The 24673-nt window shown below is 32.8% G+C and overlaps 1 protein-coding gene across 2 annotated transcripts in view; it reads left to right on the plus strand.

Moving 5' to 3' along the window:
* LOC114326748 (myc box-dependent-interacting protein 1) overlaps positions 1 to 24673 on the plus strand; it is a 288862-nt gene that overhangs the window by 142904 nt on the left and 121285 nt on the right. For both annotated transcript variants that reach the window (XM_028275178.2, XM_028275179.2), the window contains exon 2: positions 18627 to 18762. In XM_028275178.2, the coding sequence (XP_028130979.1) occupies positions 18627 to 18762 (136 nt within the window). The remainder of the gene's footprint in view (positions 1 to 18626; positions 18763 to 24673) is intronic.

The raw sequence follows: 24673 nt of genomic DNA on the forward strand, positions 1-24673 counted from the left end.
TCAAAATATGAAGGAAAAATTCGATTGTTTTTATTGGTTTTTTGATTATAACTTTAAAACTGTTCATTTCTGAGAAAAGTTGTACTGACATAAAAGTTGCGTAATTAAATTTCCTACAATATAGAAGTGATTAAAAATTTAAAAAATAGTCACCCTTGTTGCAAAATAGCAATAATTGCGAAAAAAACCATACGAAAATAAGTATTCGCATTTTACGTTTTTTAACCATTTATGCTACACGTAGGACCTTCATATTTTACCCAGAAAAACTTTATGATATAGTACAACAACACTGTAAATTTCATTAAGATCGGTTTAATAGATTTTGCAAAATAAATTTTTCAATCCAGCTTTCGCAATAAAAATTCATTTTTTTAAAATGTTGCAGGACTAAAAATAAAGTAGATAGCAAGTTGAATTTTTTTTTGATTATAGACGTGTACTGTACCTTTCATTTGCAATTTGCAAAATTAAAATGGATTAATTACCACGGCGTCAGGAAATTTTTTAAATAAACATTAATTTTTGGTGCTACGCGCAGGACAGCGGTGTTCGATTCACACAAGTTGATTTCCACCAAAATTTCTTCCAATCTTTATCTAATATATTATTTTCTTACTCTATATTTTGTTGTATTTTAATATTTTAATTCCACAAAAATCAAACTAATTTTATTATTGTTTGTGAAATGTTGTTTAAACATTTTGTGAAATGTTGCATATGTTTAAAAATAATAAACTTTTATTCTCTAAGTTAAAATATATGAAAAAAGAAAGTTTTTGCTAAAAAAGTGTTATTTCGAAGGATAGAGTATGTGTTTTTATTTTGCAATAAACAAATTTATTTATTTATATCAAAATGTAAACAAAAATTAAAATGTATCCATCATTATCAAAGGTCATTGGAATGCCCAATCAGAGCAAACTATCCGCTGTCCTGTGCGTAGCACCAATAATTAATGTTTATTTAAAAAAATTCCTGACGCCGTGGTAGTTAATCGATTTTAATTTTGCAAATTGCAAAGGAAAGGTACAGTACACTTCTATAAGCAAAAAAAAAATTTCAACTTGCTATCTGCTTTATTTTCAGTCCTGTAACATTTTGAAAAAATGAATTTTTTTTGCGATAGCTGGATTGCAAAATTTATTGTGCAAAATCTATTAAACCGATCTTAATGAATTTTACAGTATTGTTTTACTGTATCATATAGTTTTTCTGGGTGAAATATGAAGGTCCTAAGTGTAGCACAAATGGTTGAAAAACGTAAAATGCGAATACTTGTTTTTGTATGGTTTTTTCGCAATTATTGCTATTTTGCAACAAGAGTGACTATTTTTTAAGTTTTTAACCAATTCTATATTGTAGGAAATTTAATTATGCAACTTTTATGTCAGTACAACTTTTCTCGGAAATGAATACTTTTAAAGTTATAATCAAAAAACGAAGATAAAAATCGAATTTTTCCTTCATTTTTTGACATTTTGATTATTTAAACAATGTTCCGGACCTTTTTGAGAGGGAGGATAACTCAAATATTATTATTTGAGTAATTTTCAAGCAATTTCTGCAAAAAAATTTGAGTCACCTCTCAACGTCCAAATGTACAAATATTTTTACAGATGCGCCCTGGTCTAAGAAGGGTGTTCCGCAATTATTCCCGAAAAATCCAAAATCCGTTATCAAAATACCTACCAAAGTTTTAAAAAATGGTGCGAAGATTTGCCTAATCCCGAGAACTATACTGGCCATTCGTTCAGGAGGACATCAGCAACGCTTTTGGCTAATAAAGGTGTTGATGTCCTCGGATTAAAGCGTCATGGAGGTTGGCGTTCATCGACAGTGGCAGAAAGCTATGTAGAAGATTCTCTTCAAAATAAAATAGATTTTGCCGAAAAAATATTGTGCAATACTAGTAATACTACTAATGTATGCGATTCTGCAGGAGTTTCTGTTAGAAGTGAAACCACAGCCCAAACAAGTGGGATTTCATTAAATAATTTAACAAATTGTACCATAAGTTTCAATATTAATAAATAATTCGTTAGTTTTCTTTATTCTTTCAAAAAATAAATTAAAATTAAGAGATTTTTTAACTCGACGGTAAGTGAATTACTTACCGTCGAGTTGGATTACTTACCGTCGAGTTGCTAGTAAATGTCACCTACTGACGTAAAATCTGTCACGGTAAACAGTCAAAAATGATCAATCGTGCAAAAAAAATATTTAAACACTTCATTTTATAATATAAAAGCTATACTTACTGAAATGGATTGTTGTAAGTGACATGATAATATATATTATATGAAAGTAAACTTGAATTCAGGATTTTATTATACATATATTATTGGACTATATTATTGGCAAAAAAATAATTTAATTCATATACCCATATTAGAAATTTTATTTAGAAAATTAGTTCATATTAAATGGTAAATACTTTTGTTTAGTAACACCAAATAAAAACAGATGGCCATAAACAAAAAACAAGAAATAAATGTAATTATCTGTTAAAAAGAATCTTATCAAACCTGTCGGGATTCTGGCCTGTCGGGATTCGGGATTCTGGCGAGTCGGGAATTTGGCCGTCGGGATTGTGGCTGTCGGGATTTTGGCTGTTGGGATTTTGGAGAGACCCATTTTATGTATATTGAATGAATTGTGTTTGGCATTTAGTTGTTTATTGTTTACAAGACATTGTTTACAAGACATTGTTTACACTGGTTTGTGTTACACTTGTGTTTACACTCTAATCATCTGATCCAAAAATCAATAAAAAATTTTCCGTTCGTATACATTAGCCCATGTTTTGGTATCAAATGTGTACCTAGTCTTTTGTCCTTTAAAACTCATGTCTTAACTAGTAATGAAATTTATTTTTTATTTGTAGTAGACCTATGTATATATGTAAGTCTGTATCAGTATTATTTATAATATCGTTAATGACGACTATAATAATATGTAATTCTTACGACTATATCCCACTCTGTTGATTTCCATAAATATTTATTTTCAACCATTTGATTGTTGCCCCTCAAATGTCCAAAAGTGTATGCAAAATTGTCGGCTATATTATAGAACTGGATGTGACTCAGTCAGACGCCTACAGCCAAAATAAAAGAGATATTATCGCCTTTTTAAATCACAATTTGCGGTTTGTTTGTTTGATAAATGAGTTGAATGTATGAAAAGGAATTCGTTTTTTGTTAAATTTAACTTGGACATGGAGTTGTATGTATTTTTTCATCTCATGAATTCTGATGTAAAAATGATATACAAATATACAACTCCTACCTCTGGGATTTGGCAAAATGCAAAAATTGTATACGAAATCTGAAATCTTTATGTATAAAACGCATTTTGATCTTTGCCCATAGGATACTCTGATCAAAAGATACCGAATTTTTACCGAGTTTTTTTTTTAATCTCTTGATATTTGTTGCATTTATTTGCTCTAGTCATTTTAAGTTAAAGAGAAGTAAGATTGATTACGAATTACGATTGAGTATACGTCCCTTCTTGATTATATACACCTAAGATAATTTTTATTGAGTTTTTATTTTATTAGTTTGTACTAAAAAGCTTAAATAATAAATGAACAAAAAAATTAGTGCAGTTACTGAAGGTGGATATGAACTATTACCTCCGATTTTTGGTGAGTGGTTAGAGAATATCTCAAAGAACAAAGGTGACATGGTGCCAACTTGCGCTTTTACCCTGGGGGTGGATGCCACCCCTTCTCGAGGGTGAAAATTATTTTATTCGGAATAGCTCCATAATTCGATAGAGGGACAAATTCTAAGCAAAATTTATTATATTTATATAAAGTTACGAAAATAAATAAAAACTTTTTGAGTTATTAAAGATCAAAGATTTTAATTTTTCGTGAGAAAAATGCATGTTTTGAACCGATTTTTCACAAATAACTCAAAAACTATTAAGTTTAAAAAAAAAGTTATTACCAAAATTGAAGCTAAAAAAATGATACTTACTTACTTAAGCCGTCCTCTTGTACCTTACGGTGTCGAGGTAAAAAATGATATAAGCTTCTTACTAGAAACACCTCTTAATGTTAACTTAGTTAGTTACAGTTAATTGGATGTGTATTTTTTTCGGCGAGTACCCAAATCTAAGTATTTAAGCTTAAATAACGAAAAAATGATGCATTTTATACTATAAACTTATTTAACATTTGTCAAAGTACTTAGAACTATCTATCAAATGAGTACCCGAACGAGTCAATAGCATTAAAATTTAGGCTACAAAAATTTTTCAAAATTTATCTTTTAAAAATTTTTCCAAAAAATGTTATTGTTTTTTTTAATAGCTCCGTTAATTTTCACGATATTAGGTTCAACTAAAAACCAATTGAAAGCTAATTCTAAGGGCTATTAAACCTCGTTGAACTTAATTTTTTAAACCCCTTACTTTTTTAAAAATAAAAGGTTAAATGGCCCCCGTTACATTGTTCTCGCAGCAAAATTTACGCTTTAAAGGTTTCTATCTCGGTTATTTTTTACCCTACAGAAATAGTAAAACAGGTAAAATATTTGATACAGAAAAAACTAAAATTTGGTTATATATCATTTTTTACGTATATTGAGTATTTTTGGATTTATTATCAAAAGAATGTGAAAATTACGATAATTTTAAAAATTCTGATTTTTTTTAAATTATATCTTTTTTTTTAAATATGCATTCTTAACCGGTCAAAGTCAAAATTGTTGAAATAATTACTTATGCTAATAATAAAGAAATTCTTTGAAGGATTACTATAAATTTAAATTTTTGTGGAAATGGCAGATGTTTCATTTTTCACTTTTTCCTAAAAAATTCGAAATGGTTCTTTTATTTTCATCATAACTTGCTTAATTTTGATGCTATTAACTTCTTCTGGAGCTCATTTTGATAGGTATTTCAAAGTACGTTGACAAATGCTTAGAAGGTATATTGTATAAAATGCATCGTTTTTCCGTTATTTAAGCTTTAATACTTAGATTTGAGTACTCGTCGAAAAAAATATACATTCAATTACCCATAACTCACTTTGAATTAATATTAGTTTAGTTCTTTAACCTTCGGATGACCAAGCGGGGGAAATTGTGACCCCAGCGTATGTTTTTCTTTAATAAATTCAAAAGTATTTTCAATTTTTAACTCATTATTTTTTTATTTGACTTTAATATCATTCTAGATATCCTCATATTTTGAAATAAAAAGAATTCCCTATATTTTACGAATAAAAAATATATTCTGAAGTTGATGTTTAGTAAAATACCGTCTATTATGTGTAATTCCAAGTAGTTTTACGCTAATGACGTCGACTTTGCAAAGTAACAAGACACTTACTCAACATACACACTACACATGACACTAATACTCATGTTGTGAGTGGGTGAATGACATAAAGTCCTTGCAAAAAAAATTAAAAAAAGACTTCATTTTTTGTTAATTGTCATTTTTGACATTTTTGACCTGGGGTCATTTTTCCCCCCTTGGTCATCCGTGTAACAAAAAAAAGTTGGTCATCGGAAGGTTAAGTGAGGACTGTATTCAATTTTTTATTGTCTTCAATTTTGATAATTATAACTTTTTTGTAAAAGCTTATAGTTTTTGAGTTACACGTGAAAAACTGTTTAAAACATGCATTTTTTTATGAAAAAATAAAATTTTTGATCTTAAATAACTCAAAAAGTTTTGATTTATGTTAATAACTTTATATAACAAATTTTGCTTAGAATTTATCCCTCTATCGACTTATGGTATTATTTTTAAGAAAATAATTTTCACCCCCAAGAAGGGGTGGCATCCTCCCCCAGGGTAAAAGCGCAAATTGACATCATGTCACCTTTGTTCCTAGTGGTATCCTCTAACTACTCACCAATTTTCATGAAAATCGATGAAGGTTCAACGAAATCGGAGGTGAAAACCTTCAGTGACTGCACTAAATATTAAAATCGTGTTTTTATTTTAATTCCACATTTTGCTGGATCCGCGCTAGATCCAGCTGGATTCAGGCCAGTCTTGGAAAAATCCACCAGGACTGAAAATGCCTCTGGATTGCAATCCCTAAATACAGTGAAACATTCTTAGAATAGCACTGAGAGATAAGATCAGAAACATTGAGATAATACGTAGGTATAACAAAGATCAGGGATATCGTGAAAGAAATAAAATGGTTCTGACCGGTCACATAGACAGATATGATGATAACAGGTAGATACGGAGAATCGTAGATTCGAAGACAAGGAAGATTACAAGAAGCATGAAAATATCTCAAAAGAGATGGGTAGATGGCATAAAAGCAGCGGCAGGCAAACGGTCGGTTAGATTGGCGCAAGATAGAGAAAGATGGAAGCAATTTAGAGAGACATACATTCGGGAACAATGTCAGCGAAGAAGTTAAGAGAAGAATACATATTGCTAATAAAACATATAATGGACTCATTAAACATCTAAGATCTAACATCACGAGAAAAACCAAATGCAAAATATACAAAACCCTGATAAAATAGGTCCTTATAAAATGTATGGATCAGAGACATGGACACTGTCGAAAAGCGATGAGAACTTATTAGGCACGTTTGAACGAAAAATCCTCAGACACATATATAAGGGGGTGAAAGAAAATGACGTATGGCGCAGAAGATATAATTTTGAACTATACGCAGCATACAACGAACCCGACGTCATAACATCCATAAAGATCGGACGTCTGCGCTGGATGGGCCATGTTGAACGAATGTTGGAGGCCGAAACACCAAAACGTATAATGAGGCAAACAACAGTAGGGAGAAGGTCAAAGGGAAGACCCAAACTTAGATACATGGAACAAGGGGAACAAGATCTGAAAACACTTGAGATTAGCCACTGGAAGAACAAAGCAAGGAACAGAACAGAATGGCGGAAAACCCTAGAACAAGCCAGGACCCAAAAAGGGTTGTCGAGCTACTGATGGTGATGATGACATTCGGGAGTGAATGGAAAATGGTTGAAGAAGAAGGAGAAGATCCATTTATTGTCTGCTGTAGAAGACTTTTATTATGGTTATAGAGATTTTCCAAAGTTGCGTGCAATATAAACAATTTTCTTATATCTTAGTGTGAACCTCATTTAATACTGAGTTACCAGTGAAAATACCTTTTTACAAAATGTAGCTAAATAATTTATTAACAGATCCACAACGATAATACAAATTACCGATCATGAACAATATTTCAACTATATCCAATTAACAAAACACGAAAAGAGAGTTACTTAGTTATCTTTGGAACATTCGTTAGATCAAAGATCATAATTTATCGTTGCTCACAATAAGGACCATTAGAGACTTTTAATATGGCCACAGAGAGCACGACAATTAAGGTTATAATCATTTATTTCATAGACGACGTGCAATTGTTGTTTGCATTGCGTAACAGCGTAATTAATGAAGCAAAAGTTCAATAAAAACGAGTGTTCAGCGAACATCTTAATTGAAGGGCTTAACACGTTGAGTGCCACTATATACACACAAAAATAATGAGTATTTTCGAGTTTTGTTGTCATGGCGGCACGTTGGTCAAGTACGATCAGGTTAAATACTGTACGTTAATGCAAAGTCGAAAAGTAAGTCCAAACTATCACTTCAAGGTTTAATTGAAGAATACCGTAGATAAACGTCGTTCTTTAGGCCCAAATAACTATTACACCCCAATTGTTTTGCCCACCCAAAATAGCAAGAAATGCGTTTCTAAAAATAAAAACAATTCTTTGCTACAAAGACCTTAGATTAGAACCGAGAAAAGGCCCGGCGCAAATTGAACCTAAGCCAGACACAACCTGCGCCGGCGGGACAGGTGACCCGTGCATTTATTTAGCGTGTCGCATATTGAACACAAGCCAACCCAACCGTTGACTATCGACGTGGCGAATAGAGACTGACAAAATCAGTGCGGACATGTAACGGTTACTTTTGATACCGGTTCTCAGTGGTACTGAGTATAAATACTGATTACAAAATACTGATGTATCTGATCCTTGTACTGAATTGAGTAGGCAACTTAAAATCGGTATTTCCGTACTTGTAACTGTAACGTTTTAAAAATATCTTACACGTCCCTATTTAGTAGTAGCGGTATGACTTTCGAAAACATCGAATTTGATCATAAGCGGGTGCGTAAAACGATATCTTACAATTACTGCAGGATCGCAATCATTTACAATTACTGCAGGTCATAATTCATAATCCCTCCGCTACTGATCGGTCATGAAAAACAACACTATTTGTAATAAACAAAAATGTAAAACGGGCTCCACACTCTCGGCGAAGTTACTTCGCCAAAGTTGCCCGAAGTCCGAAGTACCCTCTCTACACACTCGTTCAAAGTGCGATACCGACAAAGATCCCTTTGACAGAGAATGGAAGTAGAGCGAAGTCAGGCAAAGTTACACAAGGTGGCCGTCTACACTCTCGTACTTGTTGAACCTAGATCGACTTCGGCGAGAGTGAAGTGCGAGCTTAATATGCCGACAAGTTGAATTTGAGGGTAATACGATATTTTTATCGATCACGGTTTTTAATACATGTATATTTTCTAATAATGTGTTTTTGTAAAGGCATAACTTTGATTATTAATTTCGTATAGCCGCTTATTAGTCTACCAAAAGTTATCAGAATTTAATGACAAAGACAACGCAGTTTTCGGGATGGTGACTATGCTAATATTTTTATTTTTCATAATAAATTGTACTTAGGTACCATCCGTATTCATTTCAGATACGTCCACCTCGCAAACAAAAACAAGTAAAAATAAACATCTGGCGGTGAGTCACCCGTCCCACGGCCCAAGAAAACTGTACGCCGATGACAGACGTTCCCAAGCTTAACCTGCAAACGAATGAACTGATAGTAGGATGCGCAGAACAATCTACGCAGTTCACCGGCGCAGTTGAGTCTAACTTAGGTTCAATTTGCGCCGGACCTGTGACAGAGTGACTGTGAAATGCTGCGTGTTTTCGATATTACGATATGTACTTAAAAACTCGACATTGAAGCAAGAATACATAAATAAGCTTCAGTCTTTGGAAATGTGCTGTTACAGGAGGATGCATAGAATAGCATGGACACGGAAGAAAACGAACACGGAAGTATTGCGAGAATGGGACAAAGAATGCGAAATAATGAAACACAATAAAGATAAGAAAGCTCCAATATCTGGGATACGTAATGAGGGGACAGCGATGTGAAGTGCTAAGACTGATAATGCAGGGAAATATCGAGGAGGAAGGAGTACAGGAATAAGGAGAGTGCCATTCTTCTTCTTCTTAAGGTCCCTATCCGTTCCGGATGTTGGCGATCAGCATGGCTATCCTAACTTTGCTTGCTGCTATTCTGAATAGTCCGGTTGTCGATGTATTAAACCACTTTCTCAGGTTTTGAAGCCAAGATATTCTTCTTCTTCCGGGTCCTCTCTTTCCAAATACCTTGCCTTAAAGAATGAGTTCCAACAAGCCATATCTCTGTTCATTCCTCATAACATGGCCAAGATATTCTAGTTTGCGCTTTTTGATTGTGTTAATAATCTCGCATTCCTTGCCTATTCTACGTAGAACCTCAACATTAGTCACACGATCCACCCACGAAATTCTCAAAATGCGCCTGTAACACCACATCTCGAATGCCTTGAGTTTTCTCAAAGAAGCCTCGGAAAGTGTTCAGGCCTCTACTCCGTATAATAACATAGAAAATACATAGCATCTAATGATAGAGATTTTGGTAGCAAGAGGTAAATCATGGCTTCTGAAAAGAGACTTCATCATTATGAACGCTGATCTCGCTTTTCCTATGCGTTGTTTTATTTCACTTGAGTGGTCCCGCTGGCTGTTTATGTTGGTACCAAGGTGTGTGTACATGAGAGATGGCACGAGAGTGCCATGGTCGAAAAATTTAAGGGACTGGTTTAAATCCTTTTTGATAGAACTCTTCAGAGCAGTGGTAGATAGAGTAAAGATAGTGATGATGATATCCAACCTCCGATTTAAAGATGGCACTTAAAGAAAAAGGGCCGAACAACTCGTCTTATAGAAACTTCTTCCTCTGTATAAGCAATTCAGTCCTCTCTGTAGCTTTTCATGGCTGGATGGTGCTATCCCAGTGTTTTACTTCCATCACTTATTAAATCACCAATGAACAAGCGGAATTGCTTACAAAGAGGAAGAAGAAGAAGAAGACTTATTAAATTGTACTTGTTTTTTACTGATTTAATATTGTTTTGGTTTTCTTGGACGAATTGAGATAATTATATCCATCCCATCTAGACCAGGGTAATAAGCTGGAAATAGACCATGTTCAGGACACTCAAAGATCCAGGTAGCTGACTACTTTTTTAGTTATTGCAGACCTACAGGAACAAAACCTACCTGTTTCCTGCTTAAAGTTCGCGTCCGTTTTTAACGATTAATAATTTAGTGCAAAAGTCGCGATTTTTTCGATTTTTTGCACCCTATTCAAAAGCTAAATAGTTGACATAAAACTACAAAATTTAATTTTTTAGAACATTGAAAAACCTTCAAAATGTCGATTTTTGCAAGTTAAAAAGTTAATTTGTTGCTACGCAAACTGCAAAATAAGTGAAAATCGTTATTTGTTAATAACTTTTACTAAAACTACTTTAGAACTTTAGGGTTTCACCCAAAGTTGTGTATTGGGGTACTTAACAAACCCTTAAAATTTGAGACCGATCCATTAATTAGTTTAAAAGTTATTCTATTTGTTTATCTCAGAGACCTTTATTTTGCAATAACATAAGACAGAAAATAATGAAGATGGCAATTCTGCGTATGTCAAATGAAAGTAGAAAAGTGATACTATCAAAATGTACTAAAAAAAGATAAAAAAATTATCTAATATAGTCAAAAATAGTAATGCCAAATTTTTTAAATTTTGTAGTTTATAAATATTTAGAACAATTTTAAAAATATTGTCCGTAGAAAAAATCATTTTACATATTCGAAAAGTTGGTATTCTACACGAATTTTTAAAAATGTTCAGTTGGTGACTAGTCATGGTAAGTGAAGGGGGAGTTGGGAGCCGACAAATGCACGAGTTCAAAAACTAAAAAAGGCAACTTAAAACTACTATCATTTTCTATATCTCGGGATCTACTGAATATATTTTGATCTTTCTTTTTTTAATTTGTATGTAATTTTTCTATACATTACAAATATGTAATTTGTCTATTTGTAATTTGACATTAATAATTAATAAACAATCTAATTTGTTTAAACAATTTTTGAATAAATAATTTTTCCCCAAAATCCATGTTTTTAATCAGACTATCATTATTAATCATTGAAAAAGTTAAGTTGTACTTTAAAATAAATAAATTATCTTCAATAAATAATTATCTAATAAAAATAATTTATTTATTAAAGTGAACTTTAACGTTTTGTATGATCATTAATGATACTATGATTAAAAAAATAGATTTTTGTAAAAAAAGATTTTTTCAATAATTGTTTAAACAAATTAGACTTATTATTAATTAATAAATTAATAAACAAATTGCATATTTGTAATGTACGTAGAAATTGCATACAAATTAAAAAAAGAAAGATGAAAATCCATTGAGTTGATCCGGAGATACAGAAAATTATATTAGTTGGAAATTGCTTTTTCGGTATTTTAACTCGGTGGATTCGTAGGTTCCCCCTAGTAACCGTTTGAACTACAATTTTGAAAAATCGTAGAGGGTGCTGTAAAGATACAACGTTTATGCAATTTTTTTAACAAAAAATACAAATCCCATTATTTAAAATGACATCAATGAAATTCCTTAATTATTATAAACAAATTAGCTGTGAATTAAAAAGAAACAAATGGCTAACTTTGTCCCTAATGAACCCAGGCTATATTTTTTTATATGATAATTCGTGTTAAAATACTAGCTTTCCGAATATATAGGGTGTCCCAAAAGTAGTGGAACGGTCGAATATTTCACGAACTAAACATCAGATCGAAAAACTGAAAAATACGTGTTCAATCATTTTCAAAAATCTATCCAATGACACCAAACACCAACCTCCACTACACCCCCTGGAGGTGGGGTGGGGGGTAACTTTAAAATCTCAAATGGAAACCCCTAAATTTTCTTGCAGATTTGGATTCGTTACGTAAAAGTAAGAAACTTTTATTCAAGACATTTTTTCGAACTGTGGATAGATGGCGCTATAATTGGGAAAAACGATTTATCCTTATACCATACGTAAATTATAGAAACGGTCTAATATCTCGAGAAATACACTTCCAAATGAGAAACCAAAAAAACAGGTTTCTAATATTTTTCGAAAACCTATCGATAGACACCAAAAATGACCCTCCAACCCACCCCCTGGAGACGGGGTGGGGGTAAATTTAAAATCTTAAATAGCAACCCCCACTTTTTATTGCAGATTCAAATTTGTCATGAAAAATTAAGCTACATTTATTCGAAACATTTTTTTAAATTGCTGATAGATGGCGCTAATAAATCGTATTTTCCAATTAAAGCGCGATCTGTCAACAATTCTAAAAAATGTTTCGAATAAATGTTGCTTAGTTTTTCATGACGAATCCGAATCTGTAATAAAAAGTGGGGGTTGCTATTTAAGATTTTAAAGTTACCCCCCACCCCACCTCCAGGGGGTGGGTTGGAGGGTCATGTTTAGCGTTATTCGATAGGTTTTCGAAAAGTATTAAAAACATTTTTTTTGGTTTCTCATTTGGAAGTGCATTTCTCGAGATATTAGACCGTTTCTATAATTTACCTATGGTATCAGGATAAATCGTTTTTCTCAATTATAGCGCCATCTATCCACAGTTCGAAAAAATGTCTTGAATAAAAGTTGCTTACTTTTACGTAACGAATCCAAATCTGCAAGAAAACCTAGGGGTTTCCATTTGAGTTTTTAAAGTTACCCTCCACCCCACCTCCAGGGGGTGTAGTGGGGGTTGGTGTTTGGTGTCATTGGATAGATTTTTGAAAATGATTGAACACGTATTTTTCAGTTTTTTGATCCGATGTTTAGTTCGCGAGATATTCGACCGTTCCACTACTTTTGGGACACTCTGTATAAAAAGATTGTTCCTACGGACAATATTTGTCAAGTTATTCTAAATGTTTATAAACTACAAAATTTCAAAAATTTGGCATTAGGATTTTTGATTATATTGATTAATTTTTTCATCTTTTTTTAATACATTTTGATACTATCAGTCTTCTACTTTCGTTTGGCATACTCAGAATTGCCCAATGTTTATTATTTTCTGTCTTATGTTATGGCAAAATAAATGTCTCCGGGATAAACAAATAGAATAACTTTTATTTAAACTAATTAATGGATCGGTCTCAAATTTTGAGGGTTTGTTAAGTACCAAAATAAGCAACTTTGGGTGAAACCCTAAAATTCTAAGTTAAATTTAGTAAAAGTTATTAACAAATATCGATTTTCATTTATTTTGCAATTTGTGAAGCAACAAATTAACTTTTTAACTTTTAAAAATCGGTATTTTGAAGGTTCTATAAAATTAAATTTTGTAGTTTTATGTCAATTGTTTAGCTTTTGAATAGGGTGCAAAAAATCGAAAAAATTGCGATTTTTGCAATAAATTGTTAATAATTAAAAAACGGACGCGAACTCTAGGCAGGAAACAGGTAGGTTTTCTTCCTGTAGGTCTACAATAACTAAAAAAGTAGTCAGCTACCTGGATCTTTGAGTGTCCTGAGAAAATCCTTATTACCCTGGACTAACCTCACACCCTTACTGAGCCATCACCGTATTGTAAGTGTACAGTTCCTACAATGTTACACCGTGCTTAGCGTTCCTTAGGTCTTCTGCATACTATATATCGCTTGTCATCAGAAAAATACAATATCTGGATTCATTGTTGAATACTATTCTTTTCCAATTTTTATTCTCTAGTGTTTTATCATGTACATATTGCTCTTCTTTTTATGGTATAATGAATTTGTATAAGAAAACAAAGCTTAACATAAAATGATTTTTATTAAAATTATTTTTTCATTAGAAACAAATTGATTTAATAAATTCAGAATAAAAATCCATCTTTTTATTAATTCAGATGATATTTGCACTTTTTGCCGCCTCCATCCAGTAATATATAAGATCGATAAATAGGGAATTGGGGCACCAGTATTAGAACTCCTAATAGGATTTTCTATAAATCAATACTGATTAAGGGTAAAACATAATGCTCATATTATATTTTGAATTAACTTTATCCCCAGGGGTAGGTTTGAAATTTAATTTAGTCTGCTTAATTTTTGTGATTTTTTCTTTTTTACGGCTGAAATGTACAGCAACGGTATATACAGAGAGGTTCAAAATGATGAAATAAATTAATTTTTTCGAGAATAGGCCACTTTGGAGAAAAATGCCCAGGCAGATCGATTTTTATTTTTAAATTATGATTTTTGGCAATATTCATACCAGTGACGTCATCCATCTGGCATGATGACGTAGTCGATGATTTTTAAAATGAGTATAGGGGTCGTGTGCTAGCTCATTTGAAATACATATTATTGAATTGTCTATTCAGTAATATGAACATTAACATAATTATTTATACAGGGTGTCCTGTATAATGTTCCTAATTACAAGAAAGTAATCAGTATCTATGTTTGGACCTCGGTAGCTACTGACGTCCATGTGATCGACATAATGCTTTGCATCTATAAGGATGTCATCTACCTGGTTAACAGTTTCGTTATTAGGGGATTTCCATATCCTATTGTTTATCATTTTATGGGAAATCTTGTTCCTCCTAATATTATCTTCTTCTTCTTCTACGGCACTACAGCCCAAATTGAGCCTTGGCCTCCTTTATTTTTTGCCTCCACCCTTGCCTGTCTGTGGCTGCTCTTCTCCATACACGGACTCCTAAAAGGGCTTGTGCGTCGCTGTTTACTGTGTCTTCCCAGCGCTTTCGTGGCTTCCCAACCGGTCTCTTTCCTTGCATTCCAGCATCCAGTGCTCGTTTTGGTAGCCTATCCTCTCCCATTCTTATCACATGTCCAGCCCATTGCAATCTTTGTATTCTAATGAAGTCTGACAGGGGCGCTTCCTTATAAAGTTGATAAAGCTCGTTGTTATATCGACTTCTGAAGATTGCGTTTTCCCTCACAGGTCCTAGTATTCTCCTAAGTACTGTCCTTTCGAATGTGTCGAGTTTGTTTTTGGATGTTTCTTTCAGGACCCAGGCTTCACTGCCGTAGCATGTTATTGGTCGAATTAAGGTTTTATAGATTCTCATCTTTGTATTTCGGTGGACACTTTTAGACCGAAATATATGGGAGAGGGCAAAATAAGCTCTGTTTGCCTGCGTTATTCTCTTCCGTATTTCTCCATCTTCTGATCAGTCGGCATATATTTCTACTCCCAGGTATTTAAACTTTTCAACCGTTTCAATGTCATCTTCATGTATAATGTTTTCTGGGACTATATTTCTTCTCGTCTGAGTCATTATTTTTGTTTTTTCTGTGTTAATTTCCAGACCTAGCCTTTTTGTTTGTGTTTTTAACTCTGCATATGTTTACTGTGCTCCTGTTGATGTTCTACTCATAATATTAATATCATCAGCATAAGCGGGCAGTTGAACCGTTCGGTTGGTCAGTAGATTTCCTCGTCCAGTTTTCATTTGCCTAACCGCATACTCCAGTGCCAGGTTAAACAATGTTTGGGCCAGCCCATCTCCCTGCTTTAGTCCCTGCGAAATGTTGAAAAAGTCTGTCCGGTGGTTTTGTATTCGTACACATGCCTGAGTTTCATCCATTGTGGCTTTAATGAGTCTTATTAGCTTGTGTGGTATTGCCAATTCAGCCAATATACAGGGTGTCCCGGAAAATAGTGCGTTCCTTTAAGGTATGGATAGAATACACAATTTAGAACAAAAAAGTCCTATACTATTTTTTTCTAAAGTTAACGGTTTCCAAAAAAAGATTACATTGGTTTCCATATACCTGAATTTTAATCTTCAGAAAATTAAATAATCTGGCAACATGTTACGCACTGGTGAATAAGAACTCGTTTGTGTCTTACAGTATTTAAAATAATCCAACCTAATACTTACTATTTTTGTTTACTATAATTTTTTTAAAATGTAGTTGAAATATGGCATAATTTTAAACGAATTATACTTACATATTTTAAGATTAAAACACAAACACATGTTTTAAATGAACCACCACTTTTGCGAACACATGAATTCATAGAGTAACATGCACTCATACGACGAGAAATTCCAGCAAAACATTTTGAAAGAATTTTAGTAGGTATTATGCCTCTCCATTTATTGATCTGCCATAAATAAACAACATAATATCATAATATTACTCATGAACACACGATTCAAAAACATTTTCGGCGTTGACACTAAACAGGATTCTTCCAAATTATCTGTTTACTAAACATGGGACTATTTACGTTTAGATTTTTGTACTTCACAGAGTTGCCAGATTTGAATTTGCGTTCCAAAATGTTTTATAGTTTTTTGGTCAAACGGTTGAATTTAGAAAAAAATGTTATAAGAGTTTTTTGTTCTACATGGTGCCTTCTACCTATACCTTTAAGGAACGCACTATTTTCCGGGACACCCTGTATAGTATAGTTTGTTCCTTTTGACTGAGTCGTATGCCTGTTTAAAGTCTACAAACACGTTGTGAACATCAACATCGTATTCCCATGCTTTGCTCAAGATCTGTTTGACTTTTTTTATTTATTTTTTTTTGTTTTTATTTATTTATTGTTCATACATATGACCTGGCCTCTAGTGACTAATCCAGGTCGTTTTTTTCCTGATGGGATTACAGATATTTTTTTTATATTTTTACATTTTTTACTAAACTACTAAATCTATTTTTTACAATTAATAATTTGCCATAATCTATTAATTACATTTAACAAATTTAAAGAAACAATATATATTTGTTAAAATATTTTTGGTACTATCAACTCCCTTCTTAGTTATAAAGACAGTCCCTCTATTTTCAGAAGAGAGTTGGTAGTTTTTTTTTTAATTTAATGAATTATTTATTGAATTATTATTTTTATTTATTTATTTTATATTGAATTATTATTATTATAATTGTGAATATCTATTTTTGAGTTTATATTTTATTTTATTTATTTTAACTTTATCTTACTCAACTTCATCAGGGTTGGATTATTTGTTGTCTTCTTCTATTATTATAAATTTCTTGTTGTTTTTTTAGATATTATTTCTGTTAGATTGTTTAATATTCCAAAATATTCTTCATTTTGTAATATATCTCTTATTTCAATTCTTTCTAATCTTCTTCTCATTTGAAATAAGAATTGAAATAAGAGATATATTACAAAATGAAGAATATTTTGGAATATTAAACAATCTAACAGATCTGTTTGACTGTAAATATTTGATCCAGTGTCGATCTTCCCCGTCGGAAGCCCGTCTGATACTCTCCAATAATATTTTCTGCTAGTGGTTGGAGCCGCTGGTTTATAATATACGTGAGGACTTTATATGCTCTATATAGTAGAGAGATTCCACGGTAGTTTTTGCACTGGAGTTTGTCTCCTTTTTTATAGATCGGGCATACTATACTTTTCTTCCAGTCGTCGGGTATTTTCTCTTCTTGCCATACGTCTTTGATGAGCGCGTGGATGTGACTTGCTAGGTGGTCGCCACCTACCTTATATAGTTCTGCTGGTATTTCGTCAACTCCCGGAGCTTTATTGTTTTTCTGGGCCTTAATGGCTTCGAGAACTTCCTCTGTGGTTGGAGCTTCTACTCCATTCTCTTCTACCTAGATCATGCCCATTTCATCTTCCATGTCTACTTGAGTTCCAAGTAGTGTCTGAAAATAATTCTTCCAGGTTTCTGTGACTTTCTGTTGGTCACTGATTATTTGCCCACTTTCATCTTTACATATACTTGTTTGAGGTTTGCGGACTTTTTATCTTTTTTAGGTATTCGTAAGCCCCTCTAATTTCGTTGTTTTTGAAATTTTCTTTCATTTTTTGTATTTATCCATTTGTCCTACTATCATCTACCTATATATAATAACTGTTAAAATATCAGTGATTCTATTATTAGGTTTGTTCTAGCATCAGTTTCAAACGGTTTGAAACCATCAGCGAATAGTCGACCAGCGCGAGTAGAGAGGATAGCACTGGTGACTGTATTATGTTCTCTCACTGACCAACTGTTTGCTGACGGTTTCTGACTAGTTTGACTGTTTGCTACAACAAATTAATTAGATGGTCAGATATACGATTATACTTAGCCGTATTGATATTTTAGGCTCCACTACGATGCTCAGTCAACAGCATCACAATTCACCTAATGCGTTGCCACTTATTTTTCCACGCAAGTGGACAAAATCACCAAGTATCACCGTAGATTTGACAAGCTTGTCTGCCATCAAAATTTATGCTATGTTTTTTTTTGTGAATATTTTCCATGGTTTAGATTAAAAATAAATAACTACAGAATATTTCATTGTATTTGTTTTAATCTCAAATCTCAAAGCTATGTTGATACGTTTGGTTGCTGTTTTTCGCTTTTAGTAATATCATGTAATATTAAACTAATAACCAATGTTTTGTTACAGTTGTTACAAAATCTTGGGAAGGTTGACCGGACGGCTGACGAAATATTCGACGAACACTTACAAAATTTCACAAGACAACAAAATGCTGCCAATAGACTACAAAAAGAATTTAGTAATTACATTAGGTGTATAAGAGGTAAGATTTATCGCTTTTCTAGCTTTGTAATTTTAACTGGCGTCGTTATTTTGAAGTGTTTATAATATGTCTTGTATTTTTTGAATAATTTTTCTACTATTTTTGTCTACAGTGGACAAGATACTAATATTTTTTTTGCGTTTACAACAATCCTTCAACGATTAATAATGGCGCATTTACATAGTTCAACTGCGCGTGCTATAAGACAGAGGCAAGGCGTTCCACACCCATTGAAGATCTTATTGCTTCTTCGTATTGTAGAAAGGGTATCCGCCGTTAAAACAGGCAAAATGCCCTCACTCTGACATTTAAATTTTTTTCATTTTTTTATGTTCCATGTGATTAAAAAAAATTAGACTTTTTAACCCTCCACCCCCTCTCACCATAAAATTGCGCTGTCTTATTTTTTAATCACATAAAACACGTAAGACAATGAAAAAATGGATTCAGGTTGTATTGTTGATTAACCCCATTAAAATCATTGGAATTTTGTGGATTTGCTTTTATAGAGAGTGGGCCAAACAAAAGAGTCCACCTCGATATTTGGCAGTATTTATTAGATTTTAAGGAAATAAAAAACAGGTCAATTTTTGATCTAAGGGGGACACATTTTTACGGTACATACATCTGTCATTTGTCAACCCCCTCCCTTCCACTTCCCCCACCCCTTATTATTAAATAGGGAATAGGGGTCATGTGCTAGCTCATTTGAAAGGTTATTCAATTCTCTATTCAGTAATATTAACATTGGCATAATTTTTTGTACAGGATGTCCAAGAAAAATTATTTTAAATTAAATTAATTGACACAAAAAGAAGAATGTATGTAATTTGTTTAATTCAAAATACATTTTACTGCTCTCAGAAAACAGAAAAATATTTTTTTTTTTTTTTGATAAACATTGCTTTTTGCTTAATTTCAATGTTCAAGCTGCCACCCATCTGCCTCTTGGGAGGTTGAATATTGAATTTAAGCAACAAACAATGTTTATTTATCAAATAAACATTTTTTTCTGTTTTCTGTCAGCAGTAGAATGTATTCTGAGTTAAATAAATTACATACATTCTTCTTTTTTTGTCAATTAATTTAATTCAAAATAATTTTTCTTGGACACCCTGTGTAAATGATAGATAGATAGATTTATTTAACTACTTTACAAAAAAAAATTGTTTGTAGCAAGTCAAAATTACAAAGTCAAAATAAGGAATATAAAAATTACAAGGTATATAAAATCACAAGGTATATAAAACAGAAATATAAAACACAACTTATAAATATGTATCACAAACAAGAATATAGATTAACAAAAAATATTTTGTGTCACGGTAAGCATTTCAGTAGATGTTCTGCAATGAGTCATATATTCTTCCGAGCAATAAAAGCAATGTTTCAACAGATACCTTTTTATTACTTTTTTGAAACTGTTACAGCTTAGCTGTTTAATATCTTTTGGTAAAATATTGTAGTAGTTATAATTAAGACAATTTTTATCTGAAAGACGCAATCTAGAGCGATTTGTTCGTAAATAGTGAGAGTATCGCGTATTGTGAACGTGAACATCAGACTGCTTTGTTAAATGGGACCTTTTTCTGTGAATTTCAGTCAGAACTTGATATATCAACAGAGTAGGTAGCGGCATAATTTTTAATTTGATGAAGAGAGGTCGGCAATGTTCCAGATAACTAACCCCTGCTAAAATCCGGATAGCTTTCTTTTGCATCCTGAAAATTTGAAGAGCATTTGTTGAATTGCCCCATAAGATTAATCCATAGCTTAGGTGTGAGTGAAATAAAGAAAAATATGTCACCTTCAATGTCTCAAAGTTGACAACCCTTGCTAGTTGACGAATAAGAAACAATGAACTAGACAGCTTCGCCTTTACTTGTGAAATATGAGCCGACCAGTTCAATCGATTGTCTATGGTTATTCCTAATAGTTTAGCAGTGTCTTTGTCATCTGGATCGCCATGTAAACCACTTGCAGATATAATCAAGTCCTGCGTTTTTTCAGTATTGAGTTTTAGTTTGTTCGCAGCAAACCATGTGCTAGATTTATCAGAGACTTCCTCGTAAGCCATTTTTAAATCCTCATTTTTATTACCTGATATTATGTATGTCGTATCATCCGCAAATTGTACTGATTTGTACGGAGATATGAAATGAGGCAAATCGTTGACATATATAATGAATAAAAGAGGTCCCAAGACCGAACCTTGTGGGACTCCATGTTTTACGGGTCGAAAATCGGAGAGATAACCTTTAGACACTACAGCCTGGTGTCTACCACATAGGTACGAAGAGATAAGCTTAAGAGGGATACCTCTGATTCCATAATAGTTTAATTTGTGGAGCAAAATGTCATGTGAAACGCAGTCAAAAGCCTTCGACAAATCGCAGAGAGAAATTGCTATGCGATTGCCACGTTCAAGCCCCTCAATCACCTCGCTCACAATATTATATACCGCGTTTGTAGTAGAACGAGCACTTCTGAATCCATATTGCGAGTTGCTAAAATAACTTTTAGACTCAAAATAAGAATATAATTGTTGTTTGATCACCTTTTCAATCACTTTCCCGAATGTAGAAACAATGCTTATGGGTCTGTAATTGTCAGCTTTCGAGGAATCACCTTTTTTATAGATAGGTAGTACCTTTGAGTACTTTAGTGCTTCTGGAAATACTCCAGTTGATAAAATTAAGTTAATAAGATGAGTGAAAGGTGTTAAAACTATTTGGTAAGTTTCTTTTAAAATTTTGCTATTAATTTCGTGAACGTCCTTACAATTGGAATTATTAAGAGATTTAATTATTTGAGAGATCTCATCTTCCACAACGGGTCGGAAACAAAAGGACTTACTCGGGGAAGGATAGTTTCTGTAACTGAAGAGGATATCGTTATTAATAGTGGGAAGGGATGTAATTATATTCTCTGCGATTGTAATAAAAAATTGATTTATTTCGTCTGGAGATAGATCTGGTTGTACCGAACTGGATCTTGTATTGCCTCTTTCGAAGTTTAATATTTTCCAGCAGTCTCTAGGTTTATTATTGGAGTTAGTAATAAAACCAGAGTAAGCCGACTTTTTAGCATTTTGTAACTGCCGATTATATTCATATTTTTGTTGTTTATATAGTTTGAAAATATCGGGATCCTTAGTGACATCTGCAATGTGTTTAATGAGAGAAAGATTAGATCTGTAAGACCTTAATTCGTCATTAAACCATTGCACGGGTGTTATTTTAGCAGTTTGTCGTACTTTTTTTAATGGAAAAAACTTTAATATTAAGTTGTTATAAGTTTCAGTTAAAAAGAACATCAAGACATCGGGATCGTTATTGGTGTCATAGAAAAAGTCCATCTTTGTACTAGCTAGTGCATATTTAAGCTTCTGCAAACCAGAAGAAATAATAGACCGTTGAAGTGATTGATTAGTGTCAACAACTTTAAGATCAGAATCAATAGATATAAATTGTGCTCGATGGTCAGAGAAACAAGGTTCAAATACGCCCGCTCTGTAGATATTTTCAGAAAAGTTAGTCATAATGTTATCGATGCAACTACTGGATTGAGATGTGATTCTAGTATAATCGTTTATCGTTATTTCTAGACCAAAAGACATTAACAGATTTTGAATATCATAAGAAGAGTCAGATTTAATTTTAAAATTTATATTAAAATCCCCAAGTATAATCAGTTTGTCTGCTTTGTTAAGTAAGAATGCTATAACATTCTCAAAATTCACCAAGAACAAGTCACAGTCACCATTACCTGATCTGTATACAGTTAAAACATTGGTTCTCATTGAAGGTATATAAATTGCACAAAACTCTGAAGTTTGCTCTACGTTATATTCATTTAGATTAAGAGAAGAATACATAAGATTTTCTTTTACATAAATTGCAACGCCACCTTGCTTCTTTTCAACCCTACAGAAAAAGTTAGCTAGTGAAAAGCCGGAGATGTTAATTAATTTTAGATTTTCTTCAGTTAGCCAGTGCTCTGAAAAACATATGACGTCATAGAACTTTTTATCCGCAAGAAAAGCATTGATCATATCGACTTTATTTGATATACACTGTAAATTGACATGAAACATGCTTACCGTGCCTTGTTGAATTAGGTTATTTTGAAAATTTGATGGAGGGTTAACGGTCGTTTCTTCATCCTTCATTTTATTTGAGTATGTGTTGGACGCTTCATAAAAAACCTGCTTACATAAGAGCCTACGGGCCATAGTTTTGGGTCCATCGCTAAACCAAAATGTTGTTCAAAAATTGAGACTTTAAAGGATGAATATATGTTGGGATGCTTAGCCGTTAAGGACGTACATATCACTTCTGGAAAGTGTTTTTCTAACATCTTCTTAAGATTATCTGCCGTTGTATGCTGGTTTACCCTAGTAACATGAAGATGACTAAATTTTGGGACACCACTGATTTCAGAGTTTTCATTATTGCCAATAACAATAGGTCCATTCCTTCTTTTATACCTAACAGTTTTCCATTCTTGCCCATTATTATTTGGAACTGGAACCGAATTTTTACTCTCAGTATCTATCAAATTCTCATCGTTTGTTAAATTAATGATATCTGAACATTTTGCCTCCGTTTGTATTCTTAAAATATCAGCTGATAATTGTTTATTATTTTCGATTAAGGAAACAACTTGTTTATTTTTATTGGTACTATTTTTAAATAGAGTTTTTGTTGGGGAACTCCTTTCTTTATCAACAACTAGACTTTCATTTACAGCAACATTTTTTGCGGGTGTAGTGTTTTCGTTTTTTGGATATATTTTACTGCTAGACTGTTTCGGTCGTTCAAAATTTGGGTCTCTGTTTGAATGGTTGATTGAATTCGTATTTTGTTTTGTAGATGGCGACTGATCAGCTATTTGCATATATTTAAATAAATCTAGTTGTTCCTTCAATAAATTTATCGTAATTTGTTGATTTGATATTATTGTTTCATTCTGATTAATAATTTTCTTTAAGTACCTTATTTCAGTTTGTCTCGGATCCTCATCGTCAGCCTCACTATCCAAGGTTTTGTTTGGTGGATCACTTAACCTCACACTCTCCTCACAGCATATAACTGTCTCATCATCGATATATTTGATCGATTTTAGTTGCTTCAGGCAGCCACTATGGGATAACGTTCCACAATTCGCACATAATAGACCACTTTGTGCAACTTTATAACACTTTTTACAACACTTAACTTCCGAGTCGTAAACACGACCGTTCTTCTGAGGCGCCATGATTATGTCAGTGTTAATATTAGTGAATAGAGAATTGAATAACCTTTCAAATGAGCTAGCACACGACACCTATTCCCTATTTAAAAATAAGGGTTGGGGGAAGTGGAAGGGAGGGGGTTGACAAATGACAGATATATCTACTATAAAAATGTGTCCATCTTAGGTAAAAAATTGACCTGTTTTTTTATTTCCTTAAAATCTGATAAATACTGCCAAATATCGAGGTGCACTCTTTTCTTTGGACCACTCTGTATATCAGTTTCTTTTTTCTCTTAACCTGATATTCTTCTATATCTGCTAATCATTTTCTGTTAAGCTTCTTACTTTTTCTTTATGTCTGTATCGTTCGTTACCAGACAGTTTTTTGTTTTCTTTTTATTCTCTTTGATTTTGCATGATTCTCTCTACTATTATCACTGGAATCACTACAGTGGAAAGAAAAGAGCTATATGAGAGAAGAGACCTATAACTGATTATGGCCGAGAGAATACAAGCAAGGGAAAGGCAAATTAAAAGAATGGAACTACATGGAGGATTTGGCACAGTGGACAAAGATGCTGATCGCGAACCTAAAAAATTGAGTGGACTGTACATATACTCAATAAAGGGCACATATACCCTATAAAGCAATTCTAAATACAGTAAAACCTCG

The sequence above is a fragment of the Diabrotica virgifera genome, chromosome 2, assembly GCF_917563875.1.
Source record: "Diabrotica virgifera virgifera chromosome 2, PGI_DIABVI_V3a".
In the NCBI taxonomy this organism is placed as follows: domain Eukaryota; kingdom Metazoa; phylum Arthropoda; class Insecta; order Coleoptera; family Chrysomelidae; genus Diabrotica; species Diabrotica virgifera.